Consider the following 21,543-nt stretch of genomic DNA (forward strand, 5'->3'; position numbering starts at 1 on the left):
CTTTACTTTTCTTACTTTGTAGTGTCTTTGTGTGGCTTTGGTATTGGGGTTACACTGGCCTTCTAGAATAAGGTGGGGAGTGTTCCTGCCTCTTCATTTTTTGGGGGGGAAAGTTAGGGTACAGTGCCCTGTTATATGTACGACACTGCCAGTCTCTAAGAGTTACACAGATAGAATTCAGGCAAGATTTTGCAATGAGTCTTTTGTCATTTCTCAATGGTTCTTTCTCTGCTTTTCCTCTTCTGGTCACTAAAATACACTCATACACAATCATTCTTGGCTTTGTGACCAAGATTAATATATCTCTGATGAAACCTGCTTTGAAGTTCCAGTAGTTGAGCATGGGAGCCAGATGGGGCTTCTTGATCCCAATACTGTGTGATGCAGCCATCCAGCCCGCAAGCCAAGTTGCAAGTCATAGGCTGAGCAGGGACTGACATCGGGAATTCCACTTATCCAGATGGAAGGACCAGCCCACGCAACACAGATGCCACCATCATGCTGGTCACGGTACGAACACAGCTGGCTGCTCTTCTGACGCGGCTCAGCACCCGCCCACCAGCCCCCGCCCCACACTGAATGTTTGCCAGCTGCAGGGGCATCTCTCCCCATTGCATTTCACTAATTTTTGCAGAACCTGCATCAAGCACTTCTCCAAAGCCAGTGCATAAGCCATCTGCCTGCAGTGGAGGCACAGAGGGGAATTTTATGTTTGGGGCTGAGTGAAGAGGCTTTACTGGACATTTGAGAGCTCCTTCTATACATATTCTTCCCAGAACAGCTTACTTTAACAAGCTGTACCTAGTAACATCATGCTCCATGTTGAGAGGCGCTATGCATAAGTGAATTTGAAAATACGTACAGAAAACAGTGTTGCAGGGACCTGCATTCTATAAAACTGGGAACCGTTATCCAGAGCTAAACGAAATATTGTAGGCTACATTTTTTTCCTTCAGTTACTGAAAACCTATTTTTAAAAAATAGATGTAAGTTAGATTGCTTCCACATTTACCAGGAACACTTGGATTCTGATCTCAGCAGTAGTTGTATAGTGACTGCATGTCATCTTGGATTACGTGGCACAATGAGACGTCCCACATCCGTCTTCCACCAAAGATTCCTCAGAGCTGTGAAGGGAAGGGAGTTGTCTTAACACTGGTCTGATTACCTGTGTGCACTTCACGGAGGGTGAAGGGACACGTTGAAAGGCCGAGTCAGAACTGCTTCCCACACAGCATGTCCAGCGAAGTGCCTGGTTAGACAGAGCTTAAGTTTTCTCAGGGAAAGAAGCTGCTGCTTGGATGTTTCTAGAGGTGAGTCCTTGGGCACCCGGAGCACCCATCCCCAGGGGAATGTGACAGTACCTCCCATCTGCCCTCTGCACCTGCGGAACAGAGGATCACTCCTGACACCTTGCATGGCCAAAATCTGGAAGATGCGCCAATCTGCATAGTTCCTGTTCTAGAAGGGAAAGAAGCACAATTCCCTCCACCCCGCCTCCAACACTCGTCGCACCAAGATTCAGTTTCAGAAACCAAGGCCCAGTAGCAGGGAAGGCTACCAAGACTCTTGCACTAAGACACTGCACTGAGAGTGTGTGTGTTGGATGGGGGGGATTAAAAAGCAAAGGCGCCCCAAGATCTAGGAAAGCTGGAATTCTGCTGCCATCTTGCTAGACTTGGCCAGTTTGGTGCTGTTACCGCTGCAAAGCAGGGGTTCCTCCCAATGCAAGCAGTAGATGACACGTCGTTTCTTCAATGTGAATGCTACTGCAGCGCCGTGAATTTTCATGCAGAACTGAGATGTCATCTCTTCGGCCTCTGAGGGCATGAGTGTGAGTTCTGGTCTCGGCCTGGCAAGACAGGAGCATCAGAAACGCCCAGGAGGCATCCAGAAAGACAAGGCAATGTATCCGAGCACGTGGAGCTTGAGGCCTGCAAACGAGCCACGCTGCGGAGGGAGGCTTGGAAACGAAAGAGAAGTCCTTAACGGGACCTGATGGGTCTTTGTTGACCACTGGCCTTGGACTGTGTGATGCTCTGTTGCCTCTTTTCATCTCCTCCATACTGTCTATCCTGGATGTCTGAGTCCCATCTCCTCCGAAGGGGGCTCCTGAGATCCCATGACCAGCTGAGGGCTTAACCGGGTGGACTCGTGGCCGCAGCTTGGGAATCTCAACATAGGCGGTTATAAGGAGTCCACACCTAAGAATCACACTAAGCTTCACTTTCCAGAATGAAAAGAACTTGTCAACATTCAGCTTCCTGTTCGGGTTTTATTCAAGTCTAGTGCTGGACGGTATTCAAATTAATGCAGAAGAGCCACACAGGGGCACTCATGTTGCAAAGACAAAACCTGAGAGAGAAGGCTGTTTGTGCTTCTGCTTTCCCAACAGGATTTATTTTGGGGTTGCAGAGATGTTTGCATAAATAAGACGCTTCAGGTGTATCCTTAGTGCTCTGGATTCTGATCAACGAATTTCACTTCTAACAGGCAGACTTTGATCTCCTCCTTTCATCTTCGCGTCCCAAGGACATGAAAACCTGGCCACGTGTACAATTCCGTCACGTCTGTGGGCCCACCCTGCAGAGGCCCAGCCAGCTCCAGCCAGGGGCACCTACGGTGCTGCGCTGCACGTGCTCACGAGGTAGGCTGTGTGCATCTCCACCAACGGACATGGCGGAACCAAGTGCCCCCCCTCAATCCCTCTACTTGTCGCTGAAACCACAGCCCTAGGAAGGCAGCATCGAGAACTGGGACTCGTGGAGCACATACCACGTGCCAGGCTCTGCTAGGTGCTGCCACACGTGCCACCCACGCAGTCCTCCCAGTGACCTGTGAGGCGGATGCCACCAGTATCCCAACCACGGAGAAAACGGAGCAGAGGCCACTCAGCCACCAAGTGTCAGATCCAAGTACTGAACCCAGGGCGACAGGTTTAAGAGACAAATGGCTGAAACGCCCTCCTCTGCAGCACATTGCCACTTCCGCCTCAGTCGGACCTGGGTGACCCGGGGCTCCGTCCTCCTTGTATGCAGAGAATTTTGTGTCTTGTCTTCTTTCTGCTTCTCCCACTCACCCTCAAACCCTGATTTTTTCCAGTGATCCAAATGACCAATGTCTGTCTGATTTTTTGGCTCCGCATCTGTTTCTTCTCTGCTTTTCTCAGGCACAGGGTGAGAAAGAGCCTCAAAGCCACTCCTGCGTTTGCTGTTTGTCTTCTCCTTCCTCTGAGCAGCAAGAACGTCTGCCCTCGACCTTGGGGCAAACCTGAACAGCAGTCCACTGCTGGCAGATCGACACGTGCTTCAGTCTTGCCTAGCAGGTCTCGAGGACCGTGGCTCTGCCCGAGAGGCTGACGCTCACATTTCAGGGCCTTGGGGACTGGGTTACGGGCATGTGGGCTCCTCACCAGGAGAGGCGGGAGCAGCGGGAAGGGCGTGAGCCCTGATGCAGCCGCGGGAGCAAGCGCAGCGAGGCCCTGGGAGCGGAGGCCGTGCGCACGTGTGGACTCTGTCCACGGGGCTGTGGCTTGAGTGGCCTCTTGTGCTGAGGGGTCCTGGAGAGAAGCACTCCTGCAGGTGGGGGGCTGGGGAAAAGAGGGGTAAATGTGAGTCAAACACTTAGCAAGGAGCCTTTGCTTCTAACAGAAGTAACATCTCAAGGTAAACATGCAGATTCAAAGCGGACCTGCAGGTGCCCCAGGCTGGGAACTCAGGCCTCCTCCTCAGCAGCTCCTGCCGGTCTTGGCCTCGGCTCCCCTCTACCACGGAATAACCCTGCAGCTTCCCCTGCGTGTCTCACAGCAGGCTGACCCAACCCTTCCCAGGGCATTGTCCCCTACCATCGAAGTCCTGTTTGAACTCGGCTCCACAGTGTCAGATGCCAGAGTGACGGCCAGCCCCGGGCCAGGCCGCAGCTTCCATCCACACCCTCAGCAGCGCACCCGCCTCAGCTCAGCCAGAACTCGCACAGTGAGACCACCAGACCCTTTTCACCTAACCCACAATCCTGTAGTTTAAGAATTAACATTTTAAATCTCAGACATAGGAGTTCATGTGTATTCCTGTCAAATTTCATCTGGTAGATTTTGGTTCTTCATCTCGAACTGTTGAAAGGCAAATCTCAGCTCTATTTTGTCACACGATGCATTACTCTTTCCAGTGTTCCACTTTACACAGCTTTGATAACCTTCAGTTAAGTGTTGAGCAAATTCTGAAATGCGACCTTCAGATAGGGGTGTCCACACCTCTCAACAGGCTGGTGTTGAACCCACAGGCAGGTAAACGATGGGGCAGTTCACTTGCTTAGGCTTTCCTCATCTTTTTCTCTAGAGCTTAGATACGTCAGTTCTGATGGTGATGACTTGAATATGCTTTTTAAAACATATGATGAAAAGTACTTACTCTTTTTATTAAAGAAAAAAAAAAAACCAGAAAACAAAACTATACGTATCACAAACTCTTGAACAGAAGATGCCGTAAAAAAATTTTAGGTATTCTGAACTTTACTGATAGGACTTGGAAGGCCAAGACATCAGAGGAAAACTCAAGGTACAAAAACCCTTTTGAAGAACATGAAGTTTTTCAAGACTACAAGTAACTGTCTTTCATGGGCAGTGCTCCCCTGGAAGACTGTCAATTTTTCTTTCCTGTTGGGTGTTTTTACAAGTTTAATATTCGGTCACTTTCAGCTTTGTTCTTTGGCTGCTCAGACGGCCCTTTCTAAGATATCCATAGTCAGTCCCTTTGTTCTGTCTTCAGCAAGTTTAAGTTGCTAATAAGCTCCACCTGCAGGTCACTGGTTTACTATGAAAGGATGTAACCCGGGAAGAGCCAGATGGAAGAGGTGCACAGGGCGAAGGACCAGGAAGGGCATGGAGCCGCCCCCCATCTCTGAGCGGCCACTCCCCAGCTCCACGTGTCCAGCAGCCTGGGAGCTCCTTCCACGTGCTTTGAGGAAGCAAAGTTCTACGCCCTTTGAATGAAACGAAAGGTGGACTGGGTGCGTCCTGTACTCAGTTTTGTCTCTTTTCACATCAAACGTGCAGCGTGCCTGCAGCTATTAGACGGCATCTGCACTTGGGGTGAGGCGCCTGAGGCGGACACAGAGCTGTCAGGGCTCAGCCATCCCGGCGTCGCCATTCCAGGGCCCGTGTGGAGGACGTCCAGGGTCACGTTCCAGGCTCCGTCCTTCTACACCGTCTGATTCCTGGCCCCTCTTGCACCCTTACAAACCACTGTAACTCCTTCCTGCAAGAGTATGGAGCAAAACCAAAAAATCCTGGTCTGAGCAAAAAACCCTTGTTCCTGCCGTTTAACTTCATAGAGAACTTAGGCTGGGGCACAGGCGGGAAGAAGGGCAAGCGGCATCGTGCACCAGCCTCTCCTACGGTCCCGGCTTCTTGCACACACAGGGCTGGTGCACTGATCGCCTTTTGCTGACTGGCGCCTGCCACCATGCTTGCCCCTCGCGATTTGGGATCTGGGCACTTTCTGCAGTGTAGACCCAGACGCAGTCAGTGGAGAAGACCGCTCAGTGCTGTCGGGTATTAACCACGGTTTTTATTTTCTGTAATGTTTCGACATCCTGGGGGCCTTGTGGGCTGGGAAGAGACCCCTTCCCAAGCTGGCTAACTCCTAGGGGTGGCAGGGGACACCTTGGAGCACGCCACTCATACGCAAACCTACGAAGCCGGAATCCTCCCCAACCCCCACTCCCAGCTCTGACCCTCCCAGGCCAGGGTCTCCTCTGCCCCAGGTCACCCCAGGGCCAGGAAGTGGACAACTGGAGGCCACCCCTAGAGCCCAGAGCCTGCTGAAATGACTCAAGCTATCCAACCCCAGGCCTGCCCAGACCTGCTCACCCTACCTCGCCCATTCCTTCTTCCAGGAGCCACGAGACGGGTTCGGCCACGCTTCCTCCTCACCCTCGGCCTGCTGACAGACCCTGGTGCTTCTCGTGGGCCCCGTGCAGCGTGGTGCACCCCTCCTCTCGGGAGCCGTGCGTCCAGAACTCTTCTTTTAAGGCAGCAGTTTCCAAGTCTGTCATCTTATCACACCTGATCAGGACACATCCCGTGTACATTTTAACACAGGTCAATCCTCCCTCTGGACACTTCTTCTCTAGTCAGAAGAGGCTGTGTAGGCACCCCACCCTCCTGATGGAAACAGCCCACACGCAGGCTACGTGCACCCTCCCAGGGCAGGACCACACAAGCACCACTCACACAGCAACGTGCCTGGAGCATCCACAGGGGCATCCGTGATGCTGTCCCTTCAGTGGGGGCCACTGTCCCGGCAAAGACGGAGCTTCTTGGTGCCATATCCCTGCTGGGGCACCGCACCTGGTCCCAGATGCCGACAGGGAAAGTGGCATTTGGGGCTTGCCACTGTTGCGGAGGCAAGGCAATGCTTTCCTTCCCGAAACAGTTTACAAGAAGGGAAATTACACTCCCTGAAAAGCCACGTTACAGGTTTCCTTGCTTTAGCTTAATAGTGTACCTTTCTCCAATCATCTGAACTTTATCATTTTCAGTGTTTCAAGGTTGATGCTAATTGGGAAATGGAGATGCCCCAAGCCCAGGACAACGTTTCTGTGTCAGAATTAAATGATTTATTTATTTCCTAACGAGGCTCATCTAACACGTGCTTTTTCTAGGAGACACATCACGGCCTCTTGCACGTAGGCACCATGAGTGAAATCTCTGTCAGAAGGCACTAACGTGGCGCTAACCCGATCAGAGAGGGCGGCTGTTCACAGCCCGAGATGAACAAAGCAGATGGAGCAGTCCCTCATGCGACCACAAGGCCACGTGTGCATCCCACTGGTCTTTGCGTGTCCAAGAACGACCACGAAAGTGCCACAAGTGTGGATCTGGGGGCCGTGGAGAAACTCTAGCGAGCAAGCAAACATGCAAGCCTGGAACCCCAAATACGGAGGGCGGACCGTACGCCATGGACCTAGGAGATTTCACAGCCTCGCCCCTCCTCTCACTGCAGCACAGCAACAGGTCTGAAGGGCTCAGGGATGACACCCGCACAGCTCAGCGTGCACCTGCACAAGGGCGTCCCGGGGGCACCAGCAGCGCGGGTCTCCGTGTGCTCACGGGCGTGGGTCAGGATCCGCGACCCTTTCTCTCTGCCTCTGGTTCCCGCTCTGCCCCTGGAGCCCCCGTGCGCACCCCGGGCCGTGCTCCTCGGGAAGGGCCCCGTCGTCCAGGGCCCCGTCACTCCCCGTCTCCCACAGGCAGCCCTTGGGAGAGAGGTCGTCGTCCACGCGGGGCTTGGCCTTCCTCCTCCTCATCAGCTCAGTCGTGTGCTCCGGCACGCTGGGCCCACGCTCCCACGCCCTTTCTCTCTCCTCCTCTTGTACTCCAGGATCTGCTCGTTGAGAGCCTCGTGGTCGATCCCACACAGACTCGAGGGTGCGGCAGGGCCCAGGGTATCACACGGCGATGCAGTGTCCAGGGCCTCGGGGTCGCTGGAGGGGAGAAGGAGAAATTCACACCATGCACAATACTTCCTACAGCCATTTGCTTATGCACTGTCCTAACACCTCTCTAAGGGAAATTGTGGAAACTGGACAGAAGTGGGGTTTGGTCTGGCGTTCTCCAGTCCAGAACCTCTCAGCCAGCATTCCTGGAGCCCGTGCGTGCCTCAGGCCAGCATACTTCTGGTGCAGCTGTTGTATACTGACATTAAATGCGTTTTCATTTTTTCCCCACTTAAACATGGCTAGTGCACTAGGCTAGTTAAACAGATTATTGGGGGGGCGGGGCGGGGGAGGGGTCTTTAGATCTGTCGCTCAGGTTACTTGACGGACCAAAAGAGAAGAGTCTATTCTGAGAGCAAAACCAGAGCAATCCTTTCAAAGCCCAAATCTGGCCACATCATGCCTCTAACCCTAACTCTCTGATCTGGAAGGGCTCCCGACCTGCCTCTCCCCACGCCCACTCACTGCTGATCCGGAACCCGGGGACTCCCTGCCGCCCGGGGCCTCTGCTCTAGCTCAGGGGCCCGAGTGCGGCAGGCAGGCTGGGGGCCCCCACCCCGAGGCCCTGCTGGCGCCCCTGTGATGCTGGCCCAGTCGGTCTATGGAACACAGGCCAGACACGCGGTGCAGCTGCTCCTCACCCGGAGCGGGCCCCCCCGACCCCCGAATCCTCACGCCACCTCCTCAGAGGCCCGCCCTGATGTTTACTGTTCCCAGATGCTCCCTCAGTGCGAGCACAGGGCCTGCCAGGCAGCAGTGCGCCAAGGGAGTGGAGAACCACTCCTGCCAGCACTGAGTCCAGGCCCTGGCACTTCTGTGTGGACCCCCAAGGCCCTCCTGACAGCCTCGCCCAGCTGCTGGGTAGTTCACCCATTGCACGCCAACACCGGGCTGGGCCCCAGGGCAAGACCTGAGGGCACAGAGCAGGGCCCGCCGCCCCTCAACACCTGGCTGGGGACAGGCAGGAGGTGCAGCTGCTGTGGGCACCAGCGAGGCCACACCTGGGCATCTGCGCGGATCCAAACATATGCCCCCACGTATCACCTGGAATCGTCTTGCACAAAGTCTTCTTCATCCGGGGGTCCAAAATCAGCAATTGCCAGTAACCGATCAACCTGAAAAGGAACAGACAGAGGGTGATTCTCGAGCCACGCCACTGCCTGCGCCGGAGCCGGGCGCCAGCTGAGTGCGCGCACCCGCTGCCCAGCGCCAGCTCAGCCACAGGCCTCAAGCCCGCCCGACATCGTCCCTTCCGGGGACGCTGCCCACACCCGCTACCTTCATCACACCTTCTCTGATAATGAACTCAGGCTTTTTAAAAACTACACTTAAAACTTGTAAACGTTAGTCAAATTTACAAAGAAACCAGTTAAATATTAGTTGAATTACTAACGCTTACTGGTTTCTAACGGAGTTTTATAAAATGCTTCAGTTTTGCCACAGGATTTGCGGGGGAACCCCCCAGTGTGGTAACGTGAGTGTCCAAAGTCTAGCGTGTGGCTCCGGTCCTGCCGGGGCTGAGGGGCCTACGCTGGGGACAAACCCTGCTCCTCGGCAGGGCCCGTCGAGGGCCTCTCCACCTTCACGCGTCTGTTCTGACTGCCGCCAGGTATTCCTACTGGGGCCGTGCACTGAGACCCGACCTCCTGCTTCAATGCAAGCCCAGGCGAGCCTGGTCCACGACCGGGCCCTGTCATACGCAGGAACTAAAGCATCACCACCAACCGGTGACACACCAATCAAACCACAAAGGTGAAAAGAAGCAGAACTGGAGACAAATCAGTCCACAGAAAATACCAGGAACAGGACTGACGATGCTACAGAACAAGGACAAACTGGCCTCCTCCGAAGTTAAAAGTGGGAGAAAATATTCACAATGAAGATTTCTGCCAACCGACTTGTACCAGATATACAATGAACCTACACAACTCAATAATAAGCAAACCTTATTAAAAATGGGCAAGAGACTTTAACTGATCCACAAAAGGAGGAAGGACCAGCAGGCACGTGAAAAGATGCTCAATATAATTAGTCATCAAGAAAGTGCAAGTTTAGAGGGCTTCCCTGGTGGCGCAGTGGTTAAGAATCCGCCTTCCAACGCAGGGGACGCGGGTTCCATCCCTGGTCGGGGAACTAAGATCCCACATGCCGCGGGGCATTAAACCCTCACACTGCAACTGGAGAGAAGCCCGCAACGAAGAGTCGGCATGCTGCAACAGAGACCCAGCGCAGCCAAAATTAAAAAAAAAAAAAAAAAGAAAGAAAATGCAAGTGTAAGCCATCAGGATGGCAACCCCAGGGGCTGGCGAGGATGTGAGGCTCAGCAACCCTGACGCTACGGTGGGAGTGCCGACGGCACGGCCGTGGTTAAAGCGGCCTGGCAGTTTTCTGAAAGTTAAACATACACTTGCTACTCCTAGGAACTGACCTAAATGAAACAAAACACACATCCACAAAAGTCTGTACACAAATGTTCACAGTGCTTCACTCTTTATAGCCAAGGACTGGGAAAAAAGACAAATGTCTATCAAACAGTGAATTGGGTAAGTGAACTGCAGTACAGTTGTACACTGGATGCTGCTTGCCAATAAAAAAGGAACTACTTACACATGAAACAACACGGATGGATCTCAAAAACACTGTGCTGAGCAAAGCCAGATGCAAAAGACAACATCCCGATTCTAGTCACGTGAAATTACAGAAATCTCACCAGGCAAAAGTAACCTACAGTGCCTGAAATCAGACGGGTGGTAGGGGAGAGCTGACCGGGGTGAGCAGGGCCGGCGATGACACAAAGGTATGCGTTTGTCAAAGGAGGCACATCTCAACATAAATTAAGCCTCGGTAAAGCTTATTTTATTAACAAAGAACCAAATCCAAACACAACCTCAAATTCTAACACGTTAACACAGGCCACCGGGCTAACTCCTCGTGTGGAAGGGGAGCTCTGGGCTCAGATGGTGCGGGCCAGACCCTGCGCAGTGGGCGCCGGCTGCCCGACACCTGCTCTAGGAAGCCTGACGGTCAGCGGGGAGACGAGTGTGCGTGTACCACAATACTGGTGTCAGAGTTTATGTATTTCCCTTAAAAATTCAGATAAAAAAAGTTTTTCCCTCTATAGTTACAATGAAAATCAACATTTTAAAAACCTCTTGACTGAAGTGTAACATCTATGGGAAAGGTACACAAATCACTAAGTGTAGCTCAGTGACATTCCACAAACTGAACCCACCTGTGGACACCCCCGCGACACTCAGAAGACGAACCCCAGAAGCTTCCTTCAGGCCCCTCCTGCTCACTCCCCTCCCCATGACAGCCATTACTTTTACTTCCATCACCAAAGGTTAGTCAGGCTTTTCCTGAACGTTTTATGAACAGAAGCACTCAGAGCATGGCCTTTCCTTGGCTCACGTCCGGTGGGAGGTGGGTCAGGTGACCGTTCCAGAGCACATCCGTCCATTCTGCTAACTGCACTCGCGAGAGACCCTGTGCCAACATTCCCGGCCGTGTCCGTGGGTACTGTGGGGGGAGGGGGGCCTCGAGGGTCACAGATTCAGCTTCCGCGGGGATAGCCAGTCTCCACCGGGGCGCTGTGCGCCGCCCTCCCGCCAGACCTCCCCCCTCGGCGCTTGCACCCTCACCCCTGTAAGGAAAGCCCTCACGGAGGGGTGTGCGCTGGAATCTGCTTTTCATTCTTGCTCTCCTGACGAGCACCTCTGCGTGTGTTTACTGGCAGTACCATCAATATTACTGCTCAATTACTCAGGGTTCAGTTTAGACAGAGCTTATCACTAGTCCTCTTTCAAATGTCCAGACCGGTGACCTGAAGACTATGCTGAGAATGCAAAGTAAGCTGCTGAATCTGGTAACATGTTAGCAGTTGCAGCTACCTGTGATTTTTGGTGCAACCAATATAAGACAGAAATAAACTGACTGATAGAAGACTCAAAGTTTCGTCCAGGACTCCCAATTTCAAATTTCTGTCTCTAGCCAAGTGCTTTATCAACGGCTGACTTTAAATCTATTAAAAACATACACAGTGTGTGAAAAACACTGCCCTGACTTGCGCCAGGAGAAGCAATGACCATGCCCTCAAACGGTCACCTACCCAAAGCAGAAACCCCTCTGGTCCAGCCTTCACTCCTCACTAGTGACGCAGACACTGCGGGACTCTGAGGCGCCTGCCGAGGCCTGGCCGTCCCTTGGCCCCCAGGTCAACAGCTGAGCTCGGGGCACGTGCAGGACCCACCATCACCGCGCGGCACGTGTCCGACCCGTGGCCACTTCCCCGGAGCACACGGGGCAGGATGGACGCTAGAGGTCTCCAATGCAAACGCCCATCAGCACAGCCTCTGGAATAAGGGAACGCCTAAGCGCACATGCACCTCTCTCCCTCCAGTGACTTTTCCTGGAAAGGAACCCGCACAGCCAGGTAGGACCTTGCAGCTCTGAATTCTTCCTCCACAGAGAGAGGGACGAGTGGAATAAGGGAACGCCTAAGCGCACATGCACCTCTCTCCCTCCAGTGACTTTTCCTGGAAAGGAACCCGCACAGCCAGGTAGGACCTTGCAGCTCTGAATTCTTCCTCCACAGAGAGAGGGACGAGTGGAATAAGGGAACGCCTAAGCGCACATGCACCTCTCTCCCTCCAGTGACTTTTCCTGGAAAGGAACCCGCACAGCCAGGTAGGACCTTGCAGCTCTGAATTCTTCCTCCACAGAGAGAGGGACGAGTGGAATAAGGGAACGCCTAAGCGCACATGCACCTCTCTCCCTCCAGTGACTTTTCCTGGAAAGGAACCCGCACAGCCAGGTAGGACCTTGCAGCTCTGAATTCTTCCTCCACAGAGAGAGGGACGAGTGGAATAAGGGAACGCCTAAGCGCACATGCACCTCTCTCCCTCCAGTGACTTTTCCTGGAAAGGAACCCGCACAGCCAGGTAGGACCTTGCAGCTCGGAATTCTTCCTCCACAGAGAGAGGGACGAGTGGAATAAGGGAACGCCTAAGCGCACATGCACCTCTCTCCCTCCAGTGACTTTTCCTGGAAAGGAACCCGCACAGCCAGGTAGGACCTTGCAGCTCGGAATTCTTCCTCCACAGAGAGAGGGACGAGTGGAATAAGGGAACGCCTAAGCGCACATGCACCTCTCTCCCTCCAGTGACTTTTCCTGGAAAGGAACCCGCACAGCCAGGTAGGACCTTGCAGCTCGGAATTCTTCCTCCACAGAGAGAGGGACGAGTGGAATAAGGGAACGCCTAAGCGCACATGCACCTCTCTCCCTCCAGTGACTTTTCCTGGAAAGGAACCCGCACAGCCAGGTAGGACCTTGCAGCTCTGAATTCTTCCTCCACAGAGAGAGGGACGAGTGGAATAAGGGAACGCCTAAGCGCACATGCACCTCTCTCCCTCCAGTGACTTTTCCTGGAAAGGAACCCGCACAGCCAGGTAGGACCTTGCAGCTCGGAATTCTTCCTCCACAGAGAGAGGGACGAGTGGAATAAGGGAACGCCTAAGCGCACATGCACCTCTCTCCCTCCAGTGACTTTTCCTGGAAAGGAACCCGCACAGCCAGGTAGGACCTTGCAGCTCTGAATTCTTCCTCCACAGAGAGAGGGACTCCACCAGCCCCACCCGACGTGCCCGGGACTCCTGCTGAGTATCTGCACAGCACACCCATGACTTGAGCTGTAAGCGGCACTGCAACTTCACTCCTGTTCCCCTTTCTAGCTAGGAAATCACACATCTATCAAGGTTATTACCCACATAATGTTTTCAGTTCACTTGTATCACGAATAACAAAAGACAACAATGTACAATTAGATTTTTTTTCCCCTCTGTGGATCTAAATACTACCTAGTCCTACAGTGAGTAACAGGCACCTAATCATAATCCCATAAATGCTACTGTTTTTTTCGGTAAACTTTTTAAAGGTATAACATACCTTAATAACCACAAAGTAACCACCACCCAGATTAAAACGTATGTATGTTTTAGCAGGTTTTTAACCTTTATAATTAACCTATACCTAAAACAAAGAAAATAATTATGAAACAATTACAGTTACAGGACAGGACATGTGTCAGCCTTAACAGTGTAAAGCAACTATAGACAGACTGAAATCTAGGGAAGTGAGAGAAGGAGGTAAGCACAGGAGGGCAGCTCTGACTGCTTCAAGTTTGTAAACTGAGAGAGAGAGGGATCTGCTTTACTAGTTAGGGCTATACCGACAAGCATTAAAACATTAAAGCCATACAAAGTGGTTACCTCTGGGGAACAGGGCTGAGAACAAGGGCACAGGTGCCTTACTTTTCATCTGTACCCTTCTATTACCTTTTAAAAACTGTATACGTTATCTTCTGAATATTTAAAAATTAAATTTAAAATCTTACCCATATAAAAGTTTACATCCTAAAAAGGTAATTATGTAAAAGCCTTACCTCCACTACAGCTGCATTTTTTTTGTCCTGAACAAACACTATTGGCGGCATGTTCCTCAGGGTCTGCTGGGACATCAAAAGGTGCCTGGAGAAAGAGATTTGTGCAGTCACAGGTGACACTTGGTGGAGGGGTGACAGTGCAAGAAACAGAAAATGTCATCTCACAAAGAGGTGAGGCATGATTTTTTTTTAAATTAATTAATTAATACATTTATTTTATTATTTGGCTGTGTTGGGTCTTCATTGCTACGCGCGGGCTTTCTCTAGTTGCGGCGAATGGGGCCTACTCTTCGTTGCGGTGTGCAGGCTTCTCACTGCGATGGCTTCTCTTGTTGCGGAGCACGGGCTCTAGGTGCACGGGCTTCAGCACTTGTGGCACACAGGCTCAGTAGTTGTGGCTCGCGGGCTCTAGAGGGCAGGTTCAGTAGTTGTGGCGCACGGGCTTAGTTGCTCCACGGCATGTGGGATCTTCCCGGACCAGGGCTCGAACCCGTGTCCCCTGATTTGGCAGGCAGATTCTCAACCACTGGGCCACCAGGGAAGTCCCGAGGCATGAGTTTTGCTTATCACATTCTTCAAAGATGAAAAGTCTTCCTTAGCCAACTGCCACATTTCAACAGGGATACAAAATGCATGATCACGATTGTTTTTAATTCTCTAAGTGCAACTTCTGAGATCCTTATAAATAGTCTGACGTGAACCTGGGACGTTCCTGGGCATCACTGTGGCCTGGGCTCTGTGGTTTGGGCACCAACAACCTGCCAGTGCTTCGTCCCTCCATCCGACCGACACTCATCGGCAACAGCGCCGCAGAAGTGTGGCTGCCGGCCTGTGCTTCCCGGACGTCAGACACAGAAACGATCTTTGTATTACCCAGTCATGCAATACATGCGGATCCAGGGGCGACAAGTATCCACTTGTGACACACAGCACATCTGCTGAGTGACGCAGTTACGGGAAAACCTTTACACTAAAACTTGGTGATCAAAAGAGTTGGGAAAAGGGACATTCTGTTCAACTGAATTTTCTGTTACCTAAAAACTAATCAGAAAACAGCAGGAACTCCAGTCCTGAGGGCTGCTCGGCCAGGTCTCTGCATCTTTAAGACTGAGGAGAAAACTGAGTAGCTTCTTTACTCTCACCCAGCTCAGCGGTTCTCAAAATCCTTGGCCTCAGGACCCCCTTTATACTCTTAAAAATTACTGAGGAGGCCAAAGACCTTTTGTTTATGTGGGTTACATCTACCAATACATACCAGACTAGAAATGAAAGCTGAAAAGTGTAAAAATATGTATTTATTAACTCATTTAAAATAACTACTATATTTTAAAAGAAGTTAATGAGAAGAGTGGCATTGCTTATGTAGTTGCAAATTCCTTTAATACCTAGCATAATGGAACAGCTGGATTCTCATCTCTGTATCTGTATTCAATCTGTTCTGTTATTTTAAAATAGAAGAAAATCTGGCCTCACACAGATCTGTAACTGAAAAGGAAAGAGTATACAAACAGCCTTTCAGAAAAGTGTAGATCTTCTTTGATGCTACACAAAAACTCAACAAATAGCAGTTTATTAAAGATTGCAATGTGGAATCTGAAACCAGATCAATGAACAGCATTCTCTGTACATTAAAATCCATTGGCCCTCTTGCCCTTTGAATTGATCTCTCCCCGTGTGTGATTTTGTAACCCCATGCCTTGGTCTTTTAGAAAAGACTGGTTCACCAAGTCACACAGATTTTCAGAATGATGATGTATTTTACAACACGTCACCTCCAATCTCATCAAAAGGGTCTTACGTACCATGAAGCTGTCAAACTCAAAGTGGTGGATACAAGTTTTCTAAAATTCTGATTTTCACTGAAAGCTTACATTTTACCACTGGCAACAAATATGGTCAGTTGTGCCCCTGAAGTGACAGGTTCACTTTGCTCACTTTGGAGAAAATGTCTGTCCTATACCCACATCTGAATAACCATAATTGGTTCACTTGTTCTTTCAAGTGAAGTGTCTATTTTGGGTCACAATCAGCAACTGCAGTGTTTTTCTGAGACAACCATCAGAGCTTCTTGCACACTTCCCACCACAGGTACTAAAAAGACGTGCCAAAGGGTTGAGACACGCATCACGGATATCCTTAAATAAGGCTGGCAGGGCACGACCACAAGCACGTGCCGACGCTGCGATGACCACCGGGACATCTGGACCAGCCGTTTTACAACCATGGCTTCAGTACAAAACGTCAACACGGTGAGAACGGAAAACCACACCTCATTGTGAACAAGCTCTCACTTCATCAACCTCCCCCTACAAAGGAGCTCAGGGGTCCCTGGGGACCCGGGATCCCACTTCGAGAACCGCTGACCTAGATTGTGGCCTATATGAAGGCGTAAGTTCCGCGCTGAAATTCAAGAAAATGCTTCACCCCAATGTTCCTTAAAAGCAAAAACAGTGACCAAAGCCAGCGGGAAGGCAGGGCCGAGGAGAGGAAACAGTGACCAAAGCCAGCGGGAAGGCAGGGCCGAGGAGAGGAAACAGTGACCAAAGCCAGCGGGAAGGCAGGGCCGAGGAGAGGCCTCACCTCATGGGCGCAGCGCTCCTCCGCAGCACGGCCTCCATGCTTGCGTTCCGAGCCTCAGAGACGGTCGTCCTCCAGAACACGCGGCAGGCGGAGAAGTCTGCAGTCAGAGAGACCTGAGCCCAGCCCCAGTTACTCTCAGCTCACCGGGGCCCTTGGAGACAGAGGGCGTCAGGGGAGCAGCACTAACTCTCGGGCAGTCCTGGCTTCAGGCACCGGCCGTCAGGGCCGGTGCCCCAAGCGCAGCGCTGGGCAAGGCGGAAGCTGCACCTGCCCTGAGCTGACCCCAGCCTCAGCCCCACGCACAGAAGTGCCTCAGCTCCGCTACCGCTCCTCCTCCTTCCCCTTGGGCTGGACGCGCTCCGCTCTGAGGGCACAGACGGCAGGAGCCACCTCCCGGGTCTTTACACCAAGATAAAGGCAATGATCCACCACTCACCTGACCCCCAGACCTTCAGACGCCCCATTTCATCACTTACTGGGCTCTGAGCACCCTCGGTGCTGTCTGGGCAAAGACCCCCCACACCCCGTGCACAGCGAGAACCTGCTTTTGCACCCCACAAGCACCTTCCTCTCCTAACACCCAGACGGCCACACTGAGCATCCCTTCCGCCTTTTTTAACTGTCAGGCGACGACCGAGGCGCGAGGCCCGCAGTCCCTCGTTGGCCCCGAGGCCTACCTCGGAGAGCTCCACATCCAAGTCGCAGAGCTCCTGGCTCACTTGCGGGGTGCACAGCAACTCAGTCAGCGCTTTGTAGAGGAGGCCATTCAGGGCCCTCAGGCGCACGTGGTCTTCTCTCCCGGCTCTCTTGGAGGTGCTCTTGGTCAGGGATGCCCACTGAGACGGCTTGTGAGTCTCCGTTAAGAAGAAAGGCAGACACACAGGCAACGTTACAAATGTACATAAACTTGTACTAACTGACGATAAAGGTCATTCTCGGCCATCTTAGTTTTCATGAAGATACAGTTTATTTTACAGACCAGGACCCTTCTAGATTTTACCTACCATCCCTTAAAGATCAAGAGTACTGCCAAGCATATATTTTTTTCCAAAAAAAATTTTATTGAAATATAATCCACATGGCATAAAATTCTCCCTCTTAAAAAGTACAATTCGGTGGTTTCTAGTATATACAGTGTATTTTTTTCTATCGAGCACCATTCATTACATAAACTCTCACAGTACAGGTATATTTCAGAGATACTGCAGGTTCATTCCAGACCATCGCAATAAAGCAAATATCACAATAAAGTGAGTCACACGAATTTTTTGGTTTCTCAGTGCATATAAAAGTTATGTTTACACTATACTGTAGTCTATTAAGTGTGCAATAGCAATATGTCTAAAAACAATATACATACCTTAATTAAAAATATTGCTAAAAAAATGCTAACATCACCTGCTAATGCAGGGTTGTCATAAAGCTTCTATTTGTAAAAAACACGGTTCTGGGAAATGCAATAAAACAAGGTATGCCTGTGTATCTACACATATCTGTGTTATACACACACACACACACACACTGAATGGACATTACCATATTAGAATTTGATAACAGATACGACGTCCCGTAAATTTTGTTTTCTTTCTTCTCTGGCCGCACGATGCGGCACGTGGGATCTTAGTTCCCCAACCAGGGATCGAACCCATGCCCCCTGCAGCCTAAGTGCGGGGCCTTAACCACTGGACCGCCAGGACGTCCCCTAGCGTAATTTTTTTTTAAAGGTAAAATTCCGTGGTTCCAGTGTATCTGGTCCCACCTCCACAGACGCCGTCCCCTCCAGTATCCACAGACGCCGTCCCCTCCAGTACTGAAACGGAAGGGCTGGAGAGCTGCCGACTTCTGGAGCCTCACACCCACCGAGATTCTCAACTGGCTCGTCGCTACTACTCTATACTTACCAAGTGAGAGTCCAAGGAAGGACCTTCATACCAAAACTTCTTCCTATGGGGAGAAGATAAGAACTACGCTGGATACTGACGGCAATCAAATAAGAAACAGTTACAAAAGCTAACACCATAACTGCTTCTAAGGGGCTAGCCCTGGACATAGAAATTAGGTTACTAGGGGCCTAAAAGATTTAGATACCCAACGGACAGCAGCACGGGTTGTGGGGAGAGACAGACGACAGTTTCAGTTCAAGCTCGTAACTCTTACCTAAAGTCTACCTCTAGTCCCAAAGGTAGAGAACGAGGACCTTAAACACACACCTTCCAAGCTGCACATGAGCACTGTCCTCTACTGAATAAAGCTCTTTCCCGGGGGAGGCTTAACAACTGATACCGCCACACGTCCACTGGGACTGAACAGCTAAGTAAACAGACGGCAGATGGGGGGATCCAGGCTCCTCGCTGCTGCGGACAAGCAAGGGAAGGAAGTGAGAATGATCTGTGTGCTAGTGGATTAGGGCTGGACATCAGTACAGACTCCAGTTTCACTTCTTACAGCTACAGGTGGTGACACGCAGAAACGTTTCTAGATAAGCACAGACACAGGGATTGACATAAACACGTATTTTTTTTGCTTTGTCAGCTGGAAGGGTCTAAAAGACAGACACCCCAGTAGCAGCGAACATACTAAGCTCTCAGATCATGGTTTCTGATGCCTGTTTCCAATAAAGGAACCAGAGCTCCTTGGAGAGATGGCTGATTCTAGGGCCGAGGCATCCTGTGGTGCCAGAAAGTAAGGAAGTGCTAAAAAAAAAAAAAGTTTTCTAATTTAAAAACTACTTCAAGACCCCGTTACAACGGGGTGTGTCAAAGGGATATAGGAACCACCTGAAAGAGCTCCCAATGGTCAAAGCTGGAACAACTTGAGCAAAATTAAGTAGTGCTGGATTATAACCCGTGAGTCCATCCTGATGAGTTAATAAATGGAGAAAAAGAGACACATCTCCCCTGCAAAATTTCGAATAATTCATGAATTTCAAATAATTCCCCACTCCTAAGGTGTGAGCTGCGTACGGTGACTTCCCCCCAAAGAAGACAGTATGGAATTGGGGGGCTGGGCGGTAACTTTACAGTGGATAAACCTGACAGACACAAATGGCCTCAGTCGGTCATCAAGACCAACATCAACAGTGGTACACCATGCTGAGAGCATGCATGTGTTCATAGGATGTGATGAAAATGGCACTTTACATCTGTGGTCGTCCTCCCCTAAACCAAACCCTAGTATACTCAAGAGAAAAACATCACGCCAATCCCAACAAAAGGGCATCCTACAAAATATCTAACCAGTACTCTTCAAGCTGTCGAGGTCATCAAAACAGGGACAGTTTGAGAAACTGCCACAGTCAAGAAGAGCCTAAAAAGATGACGACTAAATGTAATGCGGTCCCTGGATGGGATACAGGAACAGAAAAAAGACGTTAGGGAAAAACTAAGGAAACGTGAATAAAGCATGGCCTTTAGTTAATAATAACGTATCAATGCTGGTTCATCAATTGTAACAAATGTGCCACACTAATATAAGAAGTTAATAGAAGGGAAACTGAGTGTGCTTATATGGGAACTCTACTCATCCTCGCCAATTTTTCTGTAATCCTTAAACTTTTAAAAAAGTGTATTAAAACAAAAACACACATATATACATATCTACAATTGAATTTAAATGATATGAAATCAACCTATTTTATTATACTTATCTCTCATCATAAAAAACCTATCCTGACAAGCTTTCTTTATTCCTCACATTAAGCCCACAGAGAAAGCACTAACATGGAAAGGAAATTCTTCCTTTTCTCTTTATGTGATGCCAACTACTCTCCCGAAACACGCTTCTAGTAACAAGAATCACCATCCTTCAGTACCTGTGGGGAACTGGTCCCAAGACCCCAAAGATACCAACATTGGAGGATGCTCCACGCGCTGTATCTGCATGTAACCTCCGCACATCCCCCCGGATGCATTAAATCATCTCTAGGTTACTTAATGCTACGTCAATAGTTGCCAGCAAGGCAAGTTCAGGTTTTGTGTTTTAGAACTTTCTGGAATTTCTTCGGAACATTTTCAATCCAAGGTTGGTTGAATCCGAGGATTGGAACCTCGGACCCAGGATGGACTGTAAATGTATACATCACTCTGCTTCATAAATTCATGATGCACTGCTAGCTTTTAGGAGACTTAAAACTTTACCATCACAGATGTGCAAAAGAAGAGAAAAAAGGCTGGGTGGGAAAAACGTTAACTGTGAGAGGTGGGCTCCCTGTTGAGCTTTCAACAACCATTAACCTAACAGGCAGAGGCTGCGCTTACTGACCCGGCTAGGAGCTCGGGCGCCAGGCCAACGCGCCGGCGGTGGACCCCCCTGCGGACCCCCCGCCCCCGCCCGCGGAGCTTCCCGCCCCGCCGACCGCCCCGCCCGCCGAGCCCCCCGCCCCGCGGACCCCCCGCCCGCGAAGCCCCCAGTCCCGCGGAGGCCCCCTCCCGAGGACTCCCCCGCCCCGCCGAGCCCGCGGCCGCCGGGCCCCACGCCCCGCCGAGCCCCCCCCGCCCCGCCGAGCCCCCCGCCCGCCGACCCCCGGCCCCGCCGAGCCCCCGCCCGCGGAGCCCCCATCCCGGGCCACCGTCCCCGGCGCCCCCGCTCCCACGCGGGGAACAGTACTTGGTTTTCGAAGCAAATTTCTTGAGTAGGTTCTTGCCGCAGGAGACCGGCGAGCTGTGCAGGCCTCGAGCGCCGCCCAGAAGGAGCCCCACCTGGAGCCCCCCGGCCCCGCCGAGAGCCGCCCACATGTCTGCCGAGCGACGGCCGACCGGGTGACGCGAGGCGGGGTGACGTTGGCGGTGAGACGTGGGGCGGGGAAACGTGGGGCGGGAAGACGTGCAAACGGAACGACGTGAGGCGGCTCGGAGCGACGTGGGGCGAGGCGACTTGCGAAGTCGCCGGGAGACTATGGGTGGGACGAGAGGACGAGGCAGCATCTGGAGGACAGGTAGCGGGACGTGAAGCGGCGGGACGGAGCGACGTGCCGCTAGGGCCGGGGACAGGCGGGACGACGCGTGAGGGAGGGGTGGCTAGACACGGCGTG

General features: G+C 51.5%; 1 protein-coding gene across 1 annotated transcript; it reads right to left on the bottom strand.

Annotated features, from left to right (window-relative positions):
* Positions 1-6,592: 6,592 nt before the first annotated feature.
* RBFA (ribosome binding factor A) lies at positions 6,593-21,500 on the bottom strand. The gene is given in 8 exon segments (XM_082417791.1): positions 6,593-7,325; positions 7,328-7,482; positions 8,539-8,609; positions 13,935-14,019; positions 16,515-16,627; positions 17,192-17,368; positions 18,416-18,458; positions 21,120-21,500. Coding segments are annotated over 8 exon segments (1,182 nt in total). The 5' UTR covers positions 21,437-21,500; the 3' UTR covers positions 6,593-7,104.
* Positions 21,501-21,543: the final 43 nt, after the last annotated feature.

The sequence above is a fragment of the Balaenoptera physalus genome, assembly GCF_965194825.1.
Source record: "Balaenoptera physalus genome assembly, chromosome: 12".
Classification (NCBI taxonomy): domain Eukaryota; kingdom Metazoa; phylum Chordata; class Mammalia; order Artiodactyla; family Balaenopteridae; genus Balaenoptera; species Balaenoptera physalus.